The sequence below is a fragment of the Salmo salar genome, chromosome ssa15, assembly GCF_905237065.1.
Source record: "Salmo salar chromosome ssa15, Ssal_v3.1, whole genome shotgun sequence".
Classification (NCBI taxonomy): Eukaryota; Metazoa; Chordata; class Actinopteri; order Salmoniformes; family Salmonidae; genus Salmo; species Salmo salar.
The window spans coordinates 77,896,972-77,917,510 of record NC_059456.1 but is presented as its reverse complement, the minus strand read 5'-3'; the positions used below and the strand labels follow the sequence as shown (position 1 = coordinate 77,917,510).

The 20,539-nt window shown below is 43.2% G+C and overlaps 1 protein-coding gene across 2 annotated transcripts in view; it reads right to left on the bottom strand.

Annotated features, from left to right (window-relative positions):
* The window catches only part of LOC106572068 (plexin A3), a 128,565-nt gene extending 110,022 nt beyond the window's left edge, over window positions 1-18,543 (bottom strand). For both annotated transcript variants that reach the window (XM_014145855.2, XM_014145856.2), the window contains exons 1-3: window positions 18,347-18,543; window positions 8,359-9,630; window positions 320-502 (exon numbers count right to left, since the gene is read on the bottom strand). In XM_014145855.2, coding sequence (XP_014001330.2) covers window positions 320-502; window positions 8,359-9,543 — 1,368 coding nt within the window. In that variant the 5' untranslated portion in view covers window positions 9,544-9,630; window positions 18,347-18,543. The remainder of the gene's footprint in view (window positions 1-319; window positions 503-8,358; window positions 9,631-18,346) is intronic.
* Window positions 18,544-20,539: the final 1,996 nt, after the last annotated feature.

Here is a 20,539-nt window from a genome sequence, read left to right as displayed (position 1 = left end):
CTATTAATGTTCTGTATTATGTCATATTTCATATTTTGTGTGGACCCCAGGAAGAGTAGCTGCTGCTATCACAACAGCTAATGGAGATCCTAATAAAATACCCCTAAAAAATACCAATGTGCTACAAATATTTAATTACATTCCAAAATAAATCAGACAAAACGGTTGGTGTTCGGTGAAATCCCATCTCTGCCTCCAACACCAGAGCTTCCCCAGAACTTCACCTTTTAAGCATTCATGTAAAGAATTCTAACACAGCTACCGGGGGAATAATTGATCGGCCCAACTGAACAGAAAGAATCAGAATTTCTCTCTTTACCTTTTTGAGGTGTCCGCTGCGGGTTCCCACAAACACCACTGAGTGGTCTCCATAGGTGTAGGCTGCTACTGCTCCCATGCCATCTACGCGGTCGTCATACAGAGGGGTCCCCTCTATCACCCGTAGACCCCCCAGAGGTTGGTTCAACACCAGCCCACAGAAATCATCTCCAATCTGCTTTGGCTGCAAAACAAAACAAGAAGGGGACAATGTTCAGAATGCATCAAGGTATTTGATCAAATGTAGCCTATTTACTAATTTGGGACCTGGAATACACAAAACGGTAATAGGTTTTGGGAGCTTTCACTACACACCTCTAGGGGTACATAAAGGAAAATGACAATGCAATTAATTATTAAGATAAGACATTTAATAAGAAATACCCCTCTGAGCACAGGTGAAACTGGTACATTCTTGGCATGTTAAATAGAGATATTAATTTTGTTCCGAAAACTACACACTGGGCACAGACTTGTTCAACGTCTAGTTTTGATTTACATTTGGTTGTCAACTAACGACAATTCAACATGAAATCAACCAAAAAATGTAACGTTTGGTGAAGAATATATGAAATTCCCTTACGTTAATCACTTTTTTCAAATCGAATGAGTTTTCCACGTTGATTCAACATCATCACATTGAATATTTTGGTTGAAATAACATGGAAACATGTTGATTCAACCATTTTTTGCCCAGTGGGTAGGCTGACCATGTCAGTCTGAAACATGCCAGTGTGGGATGAGCAAACGGTTGCTGATGAGCCTTTATGAAGGATAAATATATCAAACAAGGCCTGTGCCAGAGTCTGGCACGCACACTCTCATTAAGAGGTCAAGGGCTATCGCTGTGCATGAGAAGGGGCTGATAATGCAGATGAAGCAGGCCATAATTTATCAAAAAGAGCCCATTTGCATCAGCTATGGGGAGCCCTGTTCCTCCTAATAAAAACATACCCCGCCTTCCTAAAGGGATCCAGGTCAGCTACTGATGCTTGTTGTTCTCCTCTCCATCTGCCTTACTCTGCCCTAAAAACTAACGAGGTGGGTTTGGGTGGGGGTGGAGTGCCCTCAGACATTATAAATGTACAGTACAGTTATGGGAGCAGCTCTTCAACTGTTCCTGATTTCAATCCCTGAGACAGGTACCCTAATAAGATGCATTCTTTTAAATACCCTGTTGTATTTAAATAGTTCACAACTTAACTGTATGTTTTATGAGATCCCTCAGGAAGCTGCGAGACAAATAAATTATACTGTAATACAGTGTTATGACTGGAGTCAGCTTCATATGAGAACCTTCTAAAGAGAACATTTTCAGAATTTTTTATCCCGGATAAAGTTGCTTTAAATTTTTAAAACAATGTATAGATCAGCAGGGATTTTTCATTCTGCAAAAAAACATCTGGATGGTAAAAATACCAAAATAGTCGTCATAGCGTCATAAAGGTGGAGTGTGGTTAAAATATCATAGGCCTAGAACGGGTTCGCAAGCCTGTTAAGGCCAGGAACCAAACCCTAATAGGGATTTTGTCTTCTCTTAATCATATCACAATCAACTTTTACCAGTTGAATGTAGACACACACAACAAAAATTGCATTACAATCAAGGGTTGGAACTGTTTCAGGGAACAAAATTTTTTAGGAACAGAACCCGAACCGAAAGCAAAAGTGATCTATACTGTCCCGGAACAGAACCGTTATACTAAAAGCATGGGAACCGGTTAATAACGTTCCTTTACATTTCGGGCCTTTTTTTCCAGTCCCACAGAAATCGCAACAAAGCGCCTATGCAAAGCCCCAACTCTGTCACTCAGAAACATATTCCAGCATCTGCCTTCCAGCTGGAAATCTTTGCCAGTGGGTGTGCGTAGGCTACCTGCCCCTCCCCTCCCCTCTGAAGCAAAGGTTACTGTAGCCTACTGATGATGTCACAACCATAATTCAGAAATTAGGGAGGTATTTAATTTGAGAAGAAGGGATTGACTTTTTCAATGTAAGTTAAGGATACTATAGTTATCATGTTTTACATTGGATTTATTAACTACAATAAGGTAAGTTAGCCTAGTGGCAGGTAGCCTAGTGGTTAGAGCGTTGGACTAGTAACCGAAAGGTTGCAAGATTGAATCCCCGAGCTGACAAGGTAAAAATCTGTCATCCTGCCCCTGAACAAGGCAGTTACTAACCCACTGTTCCTAGGCCGTCATTGAAAATAAGGATTTGTTCTTAACTGACTTGCCTAGTTAAATAAAGGTAAAAAATGTGTTTTTTATTATAGTGCTGCTCTACACACACAATCTTGTTAGCTAGCTAGCTAGCTAGTTAGCTAACATATGTTCTGGTCCAACGTTAAACCAACTTGGAAGTTTAAAGACAATAAAACTTCCTCCATAGAAGCTGCTCCTCCGTAGGTATAATTCTTTAGGCCTATTTCAGATTAGAGGTCGACCAATTAATCGGAATGGCCGATTAATAAGGGCCGATTTTAAGTTTTCATAACAATCGGTAATCGGTATTTTTGGCCACCGATTTGCCGATTTTTTTATTTTATTTTTTTATAAATATTTTTTAACTAGGCAAGTCAGTTAATGACGGCCTAGGAACGGTGGGTTAACTGCCTTGTTCAGGGGCAGAACGACATATTTTTACCATGTCAGCTTGGGGATTCAATCTTGCAACCTTACGGTTAACTAGTCCAACACTGTAACCAACTGCTTTACATTGCACTCCACGAGGAGCCTGCCTGTTACGCGAATGCAGTAAGAAGCCAAGGTAAGTTGCTAGCTAACATTAAACTTATCTTATAAAAAACAATCAATCAATCAATCATAATCACTAGTTAACTACACATGGTTGATGATATTACTAGTTTATCTAGCCTGTCCTGCGTTGCATATAATCGATGCGGTGCGCATTCGCGAAAAAGGACTGTCGTTGCTCCAATGTGTACCTAACCATAAACATCAATGTCTTTCTTAAAATCAATACACAAGTATATATTTTTAAACCTGCATATTTAGTTAATATTGCCTGCTAACATGAATTTCTTTTAACTAGGGAAAATGTGTCAGCTCTGCAACAGAGTCAGGGTATATGCAGCAGTTTGGGCCGCCTGGCTCGTTGCGAACTGTGTGAATACTATTTCTTCCTAACAAAAACAGCCAACTTCGCCAAACGGGGGATGATTTAACAAAAGCGCATTTGCGAAAAAAGCACAATCATTGCATGACTGTACCTAACCATAAACATCAATGCCTTTCTGAAAATCAATACACAGAAGTATATATTTTTAAACCTGCATATTTAGCTAAAAGAAATCCAGGTAAGCAGGCAATATTAACCAGGTGAAATTGTGTCACTTCTCTTCCGTTCATTGCACGCAGAGTCAGGGTATATGCAACAGTTTGGGCCGCCTGGCTCGTTGCGAACTAATTTACCAGAACTTTACGTAATTATGACATAACATTGAAGGTTGTGCAATGTAACAGGAATATTTAGACTTATGGATGACACCCGTTAGATAAAATACAGAACGGTTCCGTATTTCACTGAATGAATAAACGTGATAGTTTCCGGATTCGACCATATTAATGACCTAAGTCTGGTGTTTCTCTGTGTTATTATGTTATAATTAAGTCTATGATTTGATAGAGCAGTCTGACTGAGCGATGGTAGGCACCAGCAGGCTCATAAGCGTTCATTCAAACAGCACTTTCGTGCGTTTTGCCAGCAGCTCTTCGCAATGCATTGCGCTGTTTATGACTTCAAGCCTGTCAACTCCCAAGATTAGGCTGGAGTAACCGATGTGAAATGGCTAGTTAGTTAGCGGGTGCGCGCTAATAGCGTTTCAAACGTCACTCGCTCTGAGACTTGGGAGTGGTTGTTCCCCTTGCTCTGCATGGGTAACGATGCTTCGAGGGTGGCTGTTGTCGATGTGTTCCTGGTTTGAGCCCAGGTAGGAGCGAGGAGAGGGACGGAAGCTATACTGTTACACTGGCAATACTAAAGTGCCTATAAGAACATCCAATAGTCAAAGGTATATGAAATACAAATCATATAGAGAGAAATAGTCCTATAATTCCTATAATAACTACAACCTAAAACTTCTTACCTGGGAATATTGAAGACTCATGTTAAAAGGAACCACCAGCTTTCATATGTTCTCATGTTCTGAGCAAGGAACTTAAAGGTTAGCTTTCTTACATGGCACATAATGCATTTTACTTTCTTCTCCAACACTTTGTTTTTGCATTATTTAAACCAAATTGAACATGTTTCATTATTTATTTGAGGCTAAATTGATTTTATTGATGTATTATATTAAGTTAAAATAAGTGTTCATTCAGTATTGTTGTAATTGTCATTATTACAAATAAAAATAATTAGTGATGCACCGATATGACATTTTTGGCCGATAGCGATATCCAATATTTTCCTTGCCAAAAGAAACGATACCGATAACCGATATAAAAAAATTGCAGCCTTTTAAGCATTCTAGTACAGTTAAATAGTTAACACACACACATGGACGCAGCGGTCTAAGGCACTGCATCTCAGTGCAAGAGGCGTCACTACAGTCCCTGGTTCAAATCCAGGCTGTATCACATCCGGCCATGATTGGGAGTCCCATAGGGCTGCCCACAATTGGCCCAGCGTCATCCGGCCCGCCATTTTAAATAACATTTTGCCCTTAACTGGCTTGCCTAGTTAAATAAAGGTTACACAAACACACACACCACACTGACCAAAAAGTTATTTTGTTGGCATTTACGTATGTCCCCATTACCAGTAAAACATCATCAAAACCTATTTAGTTCACTTGGCTTGCACGTACAAATTCAAAACACACAACATTCTATAATAGAACTGTGTTATTTGACGTGTCAAAGTAAAAGCTTATTTAACTCGTCAAATAGTGCTATTGTCAAATAGTGTTATTTGACGTGTATCTTTTTTGACACGCAAAGACCCAAACGGCATTCCATAGTATGTCGTAAAGCTAATAGCAGTGACGCCACTCCTGTGTAACTCCGGTAGGGCAACATCTGAACAATAGTGCACTTGGTAACGTTAGTCTGGACCAGTGCTCGACCACTCGCGAAAGCCAACATCACCCACAACAGAGAACGGTTGATTGTCAAGGGCAATGAATTCCATTATCTTGGCGTTAATGGATTTCACCTTTGAGATGTCTCGCTGAAATTTTCTTACTCTTTCAAATGACTGCTCGACTTGTTGACTGCTCAAGCCACACTGCAGACATTGTGGGCTAGCTTAGGAATGCTGTGTTGCACGTGTAGCGCAACATTTTAAGTGGCGTCATTAAGTCAGGTACGTACGTTATATAGGTATGCACGTCAGCTTTGACATCGGTTTTTCACATCGCCGTTAAACTAGACTAGATGTTGGCATTTTTAGCTGATATCGGCCGATTCCGATATGTTCACCGATATATCGTGCATCCCTAGAAATAATTGAATGTCGAGCTAAATGTTTAAAAAAATGTAGATTTCAGAGGTTTAAAAAGGAAAAGAAAGTAACAATACAAACCGTGACTTTTTTTTGGTTCGAAACTGGTTCAAAACTTTATTTTGTTGCTCGGAACATTGGAAAGGAAAGAAAAAAGAAAAGATGGTTCTGTTCAGAATGAAACGATTGGATTTTTTGGGGGTTTCAACCCCTGATTACAATTGTGAAATATTGTATAAAATCTGCAAATGAGGTGATATCTCATCACATTCGAGCATATTTGCATATAACACAAATACATTTTTGGGGACACTGGATAAAGTCAGCCTTAATATTTTGGTTAAGACATCTCCAGGACGGGACTTACTTAGCCCAAATTATTGATATATATTTTTTAAATCTTTCTAGCTGTAAAATACTAAAGACATGTATGTAAAATGAATGTTTGGCAAATTGTTTCAAGAAAATGTTATCAATTCCCTCTGAGTAGGACTGGAGAATATATGTAAGGATAACCACACAAACTTTGGTGAATGTAGATGCTTCTGAAGCTGAGAAAAATGTGTTGGCGTGCGGGAAGAGTCTGACTTTCGGGAAATGGCAGTTAAAAGCAAGTACACTGAATTTAGCCTACCAATCGCCAAACGCCTATTTTGACCCAATCACTATCTCCTGTTAGGGCTAGGGGGCAGCATTGACACGGCTGGATAAAAAACATACCCGATTTAATCTGGTTACCACTCCTACCCAGTAACTAGAATATGCATATACTTATTACATATGGATAGAAAACACCCTAAATTTTCTAAAACTGTTTGAATGGTGTCTGTGAGTATAACAGAACTCAAATGGCAGGTCAAAACCTGAGAGATTCCTTTACAGGAAGTGGCCTGTCTGACCATTTGTTGAACTTCTTTTCCATCTCTATCATTTACTAAGGATCTCTGCTCTAACGTGACACTTCCCACGTCTTCCATAGGCTCTCAGAGCCCGGGAAAAAACAGAATGTCGTCATTCCAGCCCCAGGCTGAAACACATTATCGCCTTTCTCAAGTGGCCGATCAAGAGACACTGGCTTATGCGCGTGACCCCGACCGCCCCGCCTTTGGGATTTTTTTCCTCTGTTTGCTGAAAAGGAGATTCCCTGTCGGAATATTATCGCTTTTCTACGAGAAAAATGTCGTAAAAATTGATTTTAAACAGCGGTTGACATGCTTCGAAGTACGGTAATGGAATACTTAGAATTTTATTGTCACGAATTGCGCCATGCGCGTGACACTTCTTTACTATTTCGGATAGTGTCTGGAACGCACGAACAAAATGCCGCTATTCGGATATAACGATGGATTATTTTGGACCAAACCAACATTTGTTATTGAAGTAGCAGTCCTGGGTGTGTATTCTGACGAAGACAACAAAAGGTAATGAAACTTTTATAATAGTAAATATGATTATGGTGAGTGCTAAACTTGCCGGGTGTCTAAATAGCGAGCCCGTGATGCCTGGGCTATGTACTTAGAATATTGCAAAATGTGCTTTCACCAAAAGCTATTTTAAAATCGGACATATCGAGTGCATAGAGGAGGTCTGTATCTATAATTCTTAAAATAATTGTTATGCTTTTTGTGAACGTTTATCGTGAGTAATTTAGTAAAATGTTAGCGAATTCCCCGGAAGTTTGCGGGGGTATGCTAGTTCTGAACGTCACATGCTAATGTAAAAAGCTGGTTTTTGATATAAATATGAACTTGATTGAACAAAACATGCATGTATTGTATAACATAATGTCATAGGGTTGTCATCTGATGAAGATCATCAAAGGTGAGTGCTGCATTTAGCTGTCTTCTGGGTTTTGGTGACATTATATGCTGGCTTGAAAAATGGGTGTCTGATTATTTCTGGCTTGGTACTCTGCTGACATAACCTAATGTTTTGCTTTCGTTGTAAAGCCTTTTTGAAATCGGACAGTGTGGTTAGATTAACGAGAGTCTTGTCTTTAAATGGCTGTAAAATAGTCATATGTTTGAGAAATTGAAGTAATAGGATTTTTAAGGTTTTGAAAATCGCGCCACAGGATAGCAGTGGCTGTTACGTAGGTGGGACGAATTCGTCCCGCCTAGCCTAGAGAGGTTAAAAGTAAGTTAGTATATACTCCAGTTTGGGCTTTACAATTATGTGTGATTCATGTAGAGAGCTCTTGAAATGATGGATGTATGTCCATTTAAAAGTGCTTAAAATTAATGAAATGTTAATGTCAGTAGTATGATCAAGTAAATAAAATATACATTTACACAAAGTTTTTGACATTTTGACATTTACTTTTTGAAAGTACTCATATTAAAGTACCAAAACAACCAAAATCTCAAAATGTATAAGTAGATGCAAAAATCTCTGGTGCCTGGCTTTAAATGTTTCAATATTTTCATAGGGCATTTGGGCTATTTAAGTTAATGAGGTATGGATGAAATATGCAAGTAAACCCAGCAGAATATTGCCTTCGGGGCTGGGGCCTGAGGCTGGATAGAAGTACTTCATTTGAAGTGGAATTACTAAAAAGAAATGGTGATGACTCACCGTGTTTATGCAGGGTAGCTCCTTGTTGAGCAGCCAGGGCAGGGACAGCTTGCCTTCCCCACGGTAGCACGACTTGATCCTCTCCCTCATGGCCAGGTTGATCTGATGCAGGGTAAAGAGACACAGGACTGTTTCCCGAGGCGGGTTGGCCCGGTTCTTCTGGCCCTGGGAGAACACCACAAACAGCACATCCTCGTCCTCAGACAGCCCCAAGGCCTGGGCCAGCATCCGACCTGGACGGTGCTTGTAGGCAGACTGGACCAGCCGGTACTCCACCCCATCCTTGGTGCAACCCAGGGGGAACTCCACATAAGAATAGAACTCGGTGTCATTGGAACACATCCGCACTATCTTGGAGGTGAAGAACTTTTCACCGGTGGCATCCATCTGGGTGAGCTGTGTGTCCAGCTGCAATGTCAGGAAATAGATGTAAGTACGGCTGGAGAATCCATACACGTAGTAGATGTCAAACGCCGGGTAGAGGGACAGAGTGTCAGAGGGTATCTTGATTTGTGAGGACACAAACTCGTCCTGGTAGACCAGACTGAACATGTTAACACTCTCTTCATCAGCGACCAGTTTACGGCTGGACAGGGTAGGGAAATACTCTGACTTGCCATCGATGGCTGCCCCGATAAACAGCCGGCTGCCCCCCTTCTTCTCATTCTTCCACTTCCCTTCTGTTCTGTCAACCACCACTCCTGCCATGCCGTCGGCCTCCCTAGCTCCAGAGAGGTAATGCTCCTTGCGGTGGTGGGGCTCTCCCAGCTTGAAGAGGTCCTCCAGCCGCAGGAACTGACACACACCCTGCCAGATGCTTCCACATGCTACCAGGCGGTTGCCAGCGTAATCAACCAGCAGCAACTTGTTGACGTTGTCAGAGGACTCCAGTTTATGTGCACAAGCTCGGACGCTGGGAGGGGGGTAACATTTGGCGTTGTCATCCACGGGGCCAGTCATGTGTGAACGCAGCTCTGTTAGGTTGGCAGACAGCTTATAGACCCGGTTCACTGCTCCCACATAGACCTCTCCCGTCCGGCTGTGCACTGTGAGATGAGTCAGGCTGGTGTCTGTGACCCTGTAGGTGCCTGTCTCAGGGGGAAGCTTGGTCGGGGCCATGGGGAATGCATTTTCGGTCCCAGATTGTAGAAAAAGGAAAAATATCACCAGCCATTTGGGTGTCATGATTGAGATCTTTTGGTGGTGGGGAATAGAGCTCGTCACGTGAGCTTATTGCAGTCCTTTGTCCGTCTCAGCTTCAGTGGTTCATGTCTGAAATGAAAAAGAGATGTTGGTTAGGATAGGATAGGATAGGATATTTATTTACCTTTATTTCAACAGGGAAGTCATTTTGAGACGAAAGTCTCTTTTACAAATGAGGCCTGAACAATAAAAAACAAGCACATACAACAGGCAATGGATTGTATGCACAAGTAAATAGCGTCCGCTCTTCAAAGTTTAATGGGTTTCATGCACTCCAAAAATTAATTAGTGGGAGAAAAAGCACATTCAAGGAGTTGGTGAACTCCTCACTGTAGTCCATTTTGAGGTATTAATGACTAAATGTGCGAGTCAGCCACTGAGACAGCTGTGTGTGTGTGTGTGTGTGTGGGAGGTTTGGGGGAGTGTATTGATCGTAGGGCTTCTGCTGGTGCCAGGGATTGTCACTCCCCGCTCCCTTCACTCAATGGATTGCTAATAAACTTTTACAGCCATCACCAACACTAATCCAGAGCACATTTGTTAATTAGAAAGTATCGCTACTAAGAAAAGAGAACGTGACGACAACAGAAGATACACAAATGTACAGGGGTAATTTACACCAAGATGTCTGTGCTGCGATATATTAGTAGCCGACCACAGGATAATGCTCTAGTGCTCAGTGGTTCAAACATCACTCCACTGCTCAGCCCCCCCCCCCCTCCATTGATCAGAGCTGCCGGTATGAAAGAGGCTCAACAGCCTGGGGTAGGACTGGGATAGGAAGTAAGAACACAGGAAGAATGGGCCTTTAGCCATCTGACACATTTCAGCAGTTTGGGGTTTCAGTTATTAGCAGCACACAGACACTCTAGCTCTTACTAACCGCTACTTTGTTCTCCGGGTGAGGTGTGCACGATACTCTGTCGTCAGCTCATTTAGTGTGTCCACAGTGTTTGGTGAGTTTTGGTACTGGCGATAACTCACAATAATAACAGTAGCTTTGTTAGGTCGCTGTGAGTGTAAACATCTTTGAAGACATGTCTCTGACCTCACTGATTATGAGTCATCATGAAGTAGTTACAGAGAGGGCATGAAAAAACAGGAACTCATCACAAATCCAATCATCCATGTAATAGTGTTTTTCCAGAAAATAATTGTGTCTTACTTGCATTACCTACTCTCCTTTAATGCATTTTATGCCACATTCGACAACAGTTGGGGATATCAAATCCTTTGTTTCGCAAACAGATGCATGCCAAAATAGCACTTCTATCAAAACTGATTACCTTCATTGTGAGAAATGATTTATTTGTGCTCACAGGTCTAAATGGATACGCATGGATAAGAATGACATTGCAAGACCTCTCCTAGTGATAGTCTCGTGTGAAAAGTGAGATTTTCCCATGGTTTTTTCTCTTTCATCCACCCATACTACTCATGACAATGACCATGCTTCATGAATACAGAGAATGGATAGAATCATTCCCCCTGCAAAGATCAGTGCAACATGTTCTCATTAGCAGCCACTATTTGAAAAATCTGCCCAAGAGTGTTTTAAGTTTCATAACAAATGGTAGAATGTTTCAATGAATACAAAATATCTATCCGCTGCAAAAATGCTCAGGGATAGATAGGAAAAATGTACTGCAAAAGAGCAATTCTGAAGATAGCGGATGCACCCTTCCCTTACACGTCTGTGACTCAACAAAGCACTAACGAAGTTCTGAAACAGAATAGGTGAGGCCACTTGCTGCCTTTAAATTCAGCGCAAAAACCCCAATCATTGTCCATTGTAATACAACGCTGTATTGTAGTACATTTTCTGACTTGTGGAATACTATTGAGCAGCAGTCACAATGATTTCATTACCACAGAAGAGAGAGGAACACTGGTGCCATTTAAAGCTGAATGCCCTAGCAGAAAATCAGGACCTGGAATCTCAGAATTCTAAAGCAGGGATGGTGCTACGGCTGAATTGAAAAGCAGACTCCAATGATTGACTTAAATAACAACTGTAAATAACATATGAAACCTCAGCGGGAAATATGACCAGAGAGAGAGAGAAAGAGAGAGAAAGACAGAGAGAGAGAGATAGAGTGTGTGTGTGTGTGTGTGTGTGTGTGTGTAACTATTAACCACCCGAGAGTAAGCTCATTTGACAGTGATTAGGTTTAGTTCAAGACTTACTAGTGTGGAACATATCCTATGGGTTTGTGATGCGATATGTAATAAGCTATAGATTCACTAGGCTATTACTCAATACCTACCAATGGCTTTGTTCAGGTCATGACATCTAAGACATTATAAGAACAGATTGCTCCCAATATTGCACTATTCTGATACGCAATAAAAATTAACAAGAAAGTTCAGGTTATGTGTAGTGCAATTCCAAGGCTCAGACAGCCCAACTCCACTCTTTCTCCATTATAGCATTATTTACCTGAACGTCCATCCATTAGGGTAGTTGGAGAAGATGAAGGATGGAGGGGATGAGAACATCAGAATCATCCTTAAATACTGACTGGCTGCTGCTGCCTGCCATCAAACTCAATATCCTTTAGAGGAGGAGATGGGAGGGGGCAATGTTTTTAGATGAATGGTTAGGAATGGAAAGAGTCTGTCGAGTGTCTGTGAAACGTGAACTCAAAGAAGCAATCAGTGCAAACACCATTTCACTTAATCAAGGACTGAAAACACCACTCTCTCTTCACTCGTACTTCTCTAATGAGGGTCAATAGAGCTTGATAAAAGAAAGATTTGCTCTCTTTGCTAAATTAAAGATGCTGTACACTCATGGCTACAGATGACCAATACCAAGAATCTATTTGAGAGGTTCATTTCAAAAGCACTCACCCCTACTCAACTTTTAGAAGTTCACATATGGGTCCGTTGGCCTCTTACTTCGTACAGTAAACTACTGCAGGGTGGCAGGTAGCCTCGTGGTTAAGAGTGTTGGGTCAGTAACCGAAAGGTCGCTGTTTCCAATCCCCAAACCGACTAGGTTAAAAATCTGTCAATATGCCCTTGAGCAAGGCGCTTAACCCTAATTGCTCTGGATAAGTGTGTCTGCTAAAGGACTTAAATGACGGATTAAGTTGGACCATCAAGATCTTTCCTTTTATAATCAAGTCATATTTTTGCCATAGAAATGTATATGTATTGGGACGAATACAGCATACATTTATTTTGAGATTGCCTGCAATGACAACAAGCTCAGTCCGATGATGCTGTGACACACCTCCCCAGACCATGACGGACCCTCCACCTCCAAATCGATCCCGCTCCAGAGTACAGGCCTCGGTGTAACGCTCATTCCTTCGACGATAAACGTGAATCCAACCATACCCCTGGTGAGACAAAACCGCGAGTCATCAGTGAAGAGCACTTTTTTGCCAGTCCTGTCTGGTCCAGCGACGGTGGGTTTGTGCCCATAGGCGACGTTGTTGCCGATGATGTCTGGTGAGGACCTGCCTTACAACAGGCCTGCAAGCACTCAGTCCAGCCTCTCTCAGCCTACTGCGGACAGTCTGAGCACTGATGAAGGGATTGTGCTTTCCTGGTGTAACTCTGGCAGTTGTTGTTGCCATCCTGTACGTGTCCCGCAGGTGTGATGTTCGGATGTACCGATCCTGTGCAGGTGTTGTTACACGTGGTCTGCCACTGCGAGGACGATCAGCTGTCCGTCCTGTCTGAGTACTCATGCCTCCTTGCAGCATGCCTAAGGCACGTTCATGCAGATGAGCAGGGACCCTGGGCATCTTTCTTTTGGTGTCCTAAGATTCATAACTGTGACCTTAATTGCCTACCGTCTGTAAGCTGTTAGTGTCTTAACGACCGTTCCACAGGTGAATGTTCATTAATTGTTTATGGTTCATTGAACAAGCATGAGAAACAGTGTTTAAACCCTTTACCATGAAGACCTGTTAAGTTATTTGGATTTTTACAAATTATCTTTGAAAGACAGGGTCCTGAAAAAGGGACGCTTCTTGTTTTGTTGAGTTTAAGTCCATTACATCAGTGGATAAAGGAGCTCATAGGGGACAAACGAAGGAAGTCAAAGAGTCATCTGATTGTTTCCTCTTTCTGTTATTTTAGTATTGTTTATCATCCTGTAGGACTGGAGGGTCAGTAGTTCTCTCTCTATTACAGCAGAAATGAGAACAGGAATCCTGGCTGAGACACTGGCCCAATGTTGTTCATTATGAACCCAAACCAATCCCCAAAGACCACTCACTTGCATAAAGGAAACAAACTTATTGCACAGGTTATTACACAGTACCATAAACTAAACTAAGGAACAACAAGGGTTTGGAATGGCTAATACACTGCATGCCTATGCAGTGTATTAGCCATTCCATACAAGATAGTGGTCTGGAAAACCAGTGTGTGTTCCCATTAGGATGTTCTCTTTGGTCTTTCATCAGACAATTAAGAAATGGGCATCTGTCACGCCCTGACCACATTTAACATTTACATTTAAGTCATTTAGCAGACGCTCTTATCCAGAGCGACTTACAAATTGGTGCATTCACCTTATAATATCCAGTGGAACAACCACTTTACAATAGTGCATCTAAATCTTTTAAGGGGGGGTTAGAAGGATTACTTTATCCTATCCCAGGTATTCCTTGGTTCTCTATGGTGTAGTAGGTCAGGGCGTGACTAGGGGGTGATCTAGTATGTTTATTTCTATGTTGGTGCTAATATGGTTCCCAATTAGAGGCAGCTGTTTATCATTGCCTCTGATTGGGGATCATATTTAGGTAGTTATTTCCCCATCTGTGTTTTGTGGAATATTGATTGATTGATTGTTAGTGTGTTTGGGCACTACGTCCTCACGGTCTTTGTAAGTTTTGTTATTTTGTTTTGTTAGTTTCACTTAAATAAATATGTGGAACTATACTCACGCTGCGCCTTGGTCCGCTCATTTCCAAGAACGTGACAGAATATCCCACCAAACCAGGAACAAGCAGCGTGTTCACCAGGTAAAGGAGTTTTGGACATGGGAAGAAGTGATGGGTGGATGTGAAACCCTTCCTTGGCGGCAAACGGAAAGTAATAATGGAGGACAGCGACGAGGCTAGGATTCACGGCCACAGAAAGCCCAAGGACAACCCAAAAAAAACATTTGGGGGGGGCACAAGGGGTGGCCGGTCTAGCCGAGGAGAGTGCCAGAGCCCGAATGGCAAACTCTGGAGGAGCGTGTCGTCAGACCACGGCCACAGAAACCCACTAGATTTTTTTTTGGGGGGGGGGCACATGGAGCTGGTGGCTGAGCCGCGGGAAGAGCCAGAGACTGTCAGGGAGGCAATGGAGAAGTTGGGAGAGAGAGAGATGAGAGATGTGATGCAAGTGTGTTCTGCTCAACATTCGACCAGAAGATCCGGTTAGCAGTCTGGTGTAACCTGTGTCGGCTCCACGCATCTGGCCTCCAGTGCGCCTCCCCAGTCCGGTTCGTCCTGTGCCTGCTCCTCGCACTCGCCCTGAAGAGCGTGTCACCAGTCCGATGCAACCTGTGCCGGCCCCACGCATCAGTCCTCCAGTGCGCCTCCCCAGTCTGGTACGTCCTGTGCCTGCTCCTCGCACTCGCCCTAAAGTGCGTGTCCCCAGTCCGGTACGTCCTGTGCCTGCTCCTCGCACTCGCCCTGAAGAGCGTGTCACCAGTCCGGTGCAACCTGTGCCGGCCCCACGCATCAGTCCTCCAGTGCGCCTCCCCAGTCCGGTACGTCCTGTGCCTGCTCCTCGCACTCGCCCTGAAGTGCGTGTCACCAGTCCAGTGCCACCTGTACCGGCTCCACGCACTAGGCCTCCAGTGCACATTCACAGTCCAGAGCTTCCGGCGACGGTTCCCAGTCCAGAGCTTCCGGCGACGGTTCCCAGTCCAGAGCTTCCGGCGACGATTCCCAGTCCAGAGCTTCCGGCAACGTTTCCACAGTCCGGAACCTCCTGCAATGGTCCGGAACCTCCTGCGACGGTCCACGGTGCGGAACCTCCTGCGACGGTCAACGGTCCGGAACCTCCTGCCACGGTCAACGGTCCGGAACCTCCTGCGACGGTCAACGGTCCGGAACCTCCAGCGACGATCAACGGTCCGGAACCTCCAGCGACGGTCAACGGTCCGGAGCTTCCAGGCAAGGTGTCCAGTCCTGCTCCAAGGCCGGAGCCTTCTTCTGCGCCAGTGCCCAGTCCAGGCACGGCGTCCAGTCCAGCTCCAGAGCGGGAGCCTTCCTCTGTGCCGGTGGCCAGTCCAGCCACGGTGTCCAGTCCCGCTCCATGGCGGGAGCCTTCTTCTGCGCCGGTGCCCAATCCAGGCCCTGCGTCCAACCCAGCTCCATGGCCGATGCCCAGTCCAGGCACGGCGTTCTGCCCGGCGCGATGGCCGGATCCGGGGTGTGGGCGGGGGCTACGACCTGCACCGGAGCCGCCACCGACACTAATCACCCCCCTACCCTCCCCATTTGGTTTCAGGTTTTGAGCCCGGAGTCCGCACCTTTGGGGGGGTACTGTCACGCCCTGACCAAAGAGAGCCCTTGGTTCTCTATGGTGTAGTAGGTCAGGGCGTGACTAGGGGGTGATCTAGTATGTTTATTTCTATGTTGGTGCTAATATGGTTCCCAATTAGAGGCAGCTGTTTATCGTTGCCTCTGATTGGGGATCATATTTAGGTAGTTATTTCCCCACCTGTGTTTTGTGGAATATTGATTGATTGTTAGTGTGTTTGGGCACTACGTCCTCACGGTCTTTGTAAGTTTTGTTATTTTGTTTTGTTAGTTTCACTTAAATAAATATGTGGAACTATACTCACACTGCGCCTTAGTCCGCTCATTTCCAAGAACGTGACAGCACCATTACTTTATCCATTAGAATTTCAAAGATAAAGCTTACTGTGAGCATGAGCCTCAGCACATGGTGTTCACATTGTGAGAGTGGCTATAACACATTAGGTAACTATTAGGTCAATCTATTGGAGGTTGCTCAATGTGTTTCTGCTCTACGTGTTGCCTATCATTTGTAACCACATAGGGTGTTTCCTTTAAAGCCATTCCCTGGCTGTTTTGGGAAGAGGGAGAAAGAAATTACCTGCCCAGGAAAAAGAAAAACAAAAGATGTCATTAAAGATAAAAGCTAAGTGTGTTACCTCCATGTCAGAGCAGGAGCAGACCATGGAGAGGATGATATTAAACTGAGAAACGGCTTGCAGACAGAAGCTATAACCAATGTCTGACTCTCCTTGCCAACTAAGCCTGGACCTTACTCAGCCAATGATATCATGAAACTCTAATGCCCCTTGTATACAATGACAAATACAGGATAGACTCTTGCTTTGGTGATTTCATGATCCCATGTCTGATCTGGCTGACCATATCTGCTCTCTGATATAGATGAGCCAATAGGTTTTGAGGTATGCAAATGAGTGTATTAGGTGTTCCATAGCCTTTATTTCACCACCAATTTTCCCATTTATGAGTGTTAGCTGTAGCTTAGAGGAATAGGCTAAAGCACTAGCAGTTTCATTCAAACTCATTCATACAGGGAGGGTAAAGTGAGGTGAAAGAAGGGTGAAGGCCGGTCCCTCCATTAGTTTCTTTCTTTATAATCTCATATTATCTGGATTAGTCTAAAAACTGGCATTATTCTGCTGTGCTCACATTAAAAGACAACCAGACATCAGACAAGTGCTTGTTTGTGCAAATATTTTGTGGCACATGAACAGGGCGGCCCTTGTGTTGGCCCTGTGTTAATTGCAACCTCCCTATAACCTATGGTTTAAACATAATTTTCGTCAACAATGGCTATAATTTGAATTGTTAAAATACACATTGTATCGTCTGCAGTTTCCTCCCTTATGAAAACCGTCAATATTTCATAGCGATGAAAGAGGCTACGTGATTTGAAATTGCATTATGAAGAAATCCATTGTCTTACTAATTGAGAAGGACATTTGAGGCAATGGGTAGCCTATTAGATTAAAGTTATTCATAGAAGGGAATGTGTTTCTAATTCGCGTCCACATTTTCTGATAACAAATGCGAAGTCACGTGACAATATTTCACAGGAGCTGTTACAGATGTATCAGACAGTAGTAACCTGTGTGAAAACAACCCGTAGACGAATACACCCTGTTCGTGTAGCAGCCAGGTAATCCAATTGGCAGGTCCTGCTCGGAAGACTATTGTAGTCACATAAAAAGCGCAGATTCCCAATTTGATAACATTAATCTGCCAAATGAAACGTTAATGTTGACATTCAACCTTTATAATAGTATACTGTGTTTTGGCTTAATCAACTCTCTAGGAAAATAACCTACCCATGATGTTATCAGATATTTGCAGATGTTGGATAATAATTCATGTGTCGTTTTGTAAATAAGAAAATGAACTATGTATGAAGACCAGGGTGTTCCCATGTTAATTTCAATGAAATATATGGCAAATCGATATGTTTTTCAATCAGATAAATAATGTTTTTAACGCCCCCTTTGTTCTGAATGGAACGGCGGCGTCTCCTTGTATCACACACTACGGTACACATCCAGGCAAAGCCCACACGCATCCTTTCAAAAGGCATGACACAACTAAAACATGCAGTCCTACTGACTATTGCTAATGAACATGTTATAATCACATTCAAGATACAAACTGCATGGTGTTCTAAAAGCCATATAAAGCCCCGTCATGGTTTAAAAAAAAACATGCTTCGGAATCAAACGCTAACGTTACTCTTTCTCACCAGCATCGGCATCGTGAGATCAGATCGGCAATGAAACACAGGCTCATGGACCTACCTGTATTTAAAGTGCAACAGTTACATCCACAACCAGGTACAGTTCTCTTTCCCGCGGTTATCACATAGGCCTATAATTATTTGTTCATCAATTCTGTGCAAAATCCTCGAAATAAACCAGCAGGGAATTCACTGCTTGAATCGCATGACAGTCTCTAACCATTAGGAACGGTCTTGCTTTCTTCAGGAGGAGAAAGGCTTGGGTAGCAATCCCTTTATGGAACGTACCAATTTCAACAAGGGGATTCAAACTCACTGTTGTTCAATAAACCATAGAATAAGATCAAATTCGCTTGCTACACCGAGTTACGAATCAACTATTACATCTATTTAATTACAATACACAGTTTTTCTTCACTTTTGGTCTCTATGTATTAGAATGATATATGATCACATTTGGCATGTGCTTAAATCTGCTCTAGTACCCTATTTGGAACAGGCTCGCCCATAATTTAGTATTTTCCTACCAAACCCAGTCCCAGATGTTAGGGAGAAGGCTGGATTTCGAAGGCGGATGGAGATGTTTGCTACAATATGACGACGAGATACATGAATGAATGACACATATGTTGCAGATACATTTGTCTAAACTCTCTCAGGTGGAAATAATTGTTAGGCCTGCTCTGTGACTATCTCCAGGTTATGACTTCAAGGGACTTTCTGTGCTTCAATTAAAGGAAATGTAACTCATATTATCAGTCATTTTAACTCTGCAGATGAACCAATCAATATTTTTATACAGATCTCTTGGAACTGGACAATGTGTTGTTTATAAACATGTATAACTGTTATATTAAATGTTTAAATTACAGATGAAGAAGAAAAAAAGTAGGTTACAATTTCATAAACCCAATGTTTATGTACCTGGCTCCATCTGCACCTTTGTTTAAGACACTCAATACCTTGTCTATTTATGACATTAATGTATGCCAATTATGCACTTTCATCTACTAATACTCATACCTCCCAGACAGTTTACCTAAAACCTTCAATGAATGTGTTGTTAGACTAGTCAAGGATCATATCACCTCTACCTTACTTGTCACCCTAGACCCACTTAAATTTGCTTACCGCCCCAATAGGTCCACAGGCGATGCAATCGCCATCACACTGCCCTATCCCATCTGGACAAGAGGAATACCTATGTAAGAATGATGTCCATTGACTACAGCTCAGAATTCAACACCATAGTACCCTCCAAGCTCATCATTAAGCTTGAGGCCCTGGGTCTCAACCCTGCCCTGTGCAATTGGGTCCTGGACTTCCTGACGGGCCGCCCCCAGGTGGTGAAGGTAGGAAACAACATCTCCACTTTGCTGATCCTCAACACTGGGGCCCCACAAGGGTGCGTGCTCAGCCCCCTCCTGTACTCCCTGTTCACCCATGACTGCGTGGCCATGCACACCTCCAACTCAATCATCAAGTTTGCAGACGACACAACAGTAGTAAGCTTGATTATCAACAACGACGAGGCTCTCGGAGTGTGGTTTCAGGAAAATAACCTCTCACTCAACGTCAACAAAACAAAGGAGATGATAATGGACTTCAGGAAACAGCAGAGGGAGCACCCCCCTATCCACATCGAGTGGACAGCAGTGGAGAAGGTGGAAAGTTTTAAGTTCCTCGGCGTACACATCACGGATAAACTGAAATGGTCCACCCACACAGGCAGTGTGGTGAAGAAGGTGCAGCACAGCCTCTTCAACCTCAGGAGGCTGAAGAAATGTGGCTTGTCACATAAAACTCTCACAAACTTTTACAGATGCACAATTGAGAGCATCTTGTTGGGATGTATCACTGCCTGGTACGGCAACTGCATTGCCCACAACCTCAGGGCTCTCAATAGGGTGGTGCGGTCTGCACAACGCATCACCGGGGGCAAACTACCTGCCCTCCAGGACACCTACAGCACCCGATGTCACAGGAAGGTCAAAAAGACAACAACCACCCGAGCCACTGCCTGCTACCATCCAGAAGGCGATGTCAGTACATGTGCATCAAACCTGGGACCGAGAGAGTGAAAAACAGCTTCTATCTCGAGGCCATCAGACTGGTAAACAGCCATCACTAGCACAGAGAGGCTGCTGCCTACCTACAGACTTGAAATCATTGGCCACTTAAATAAATGGAACACTAGTCACATGAATAATGTCTACATATTTTGCATTACCCATCTCATACAGTTGAAGTCGGA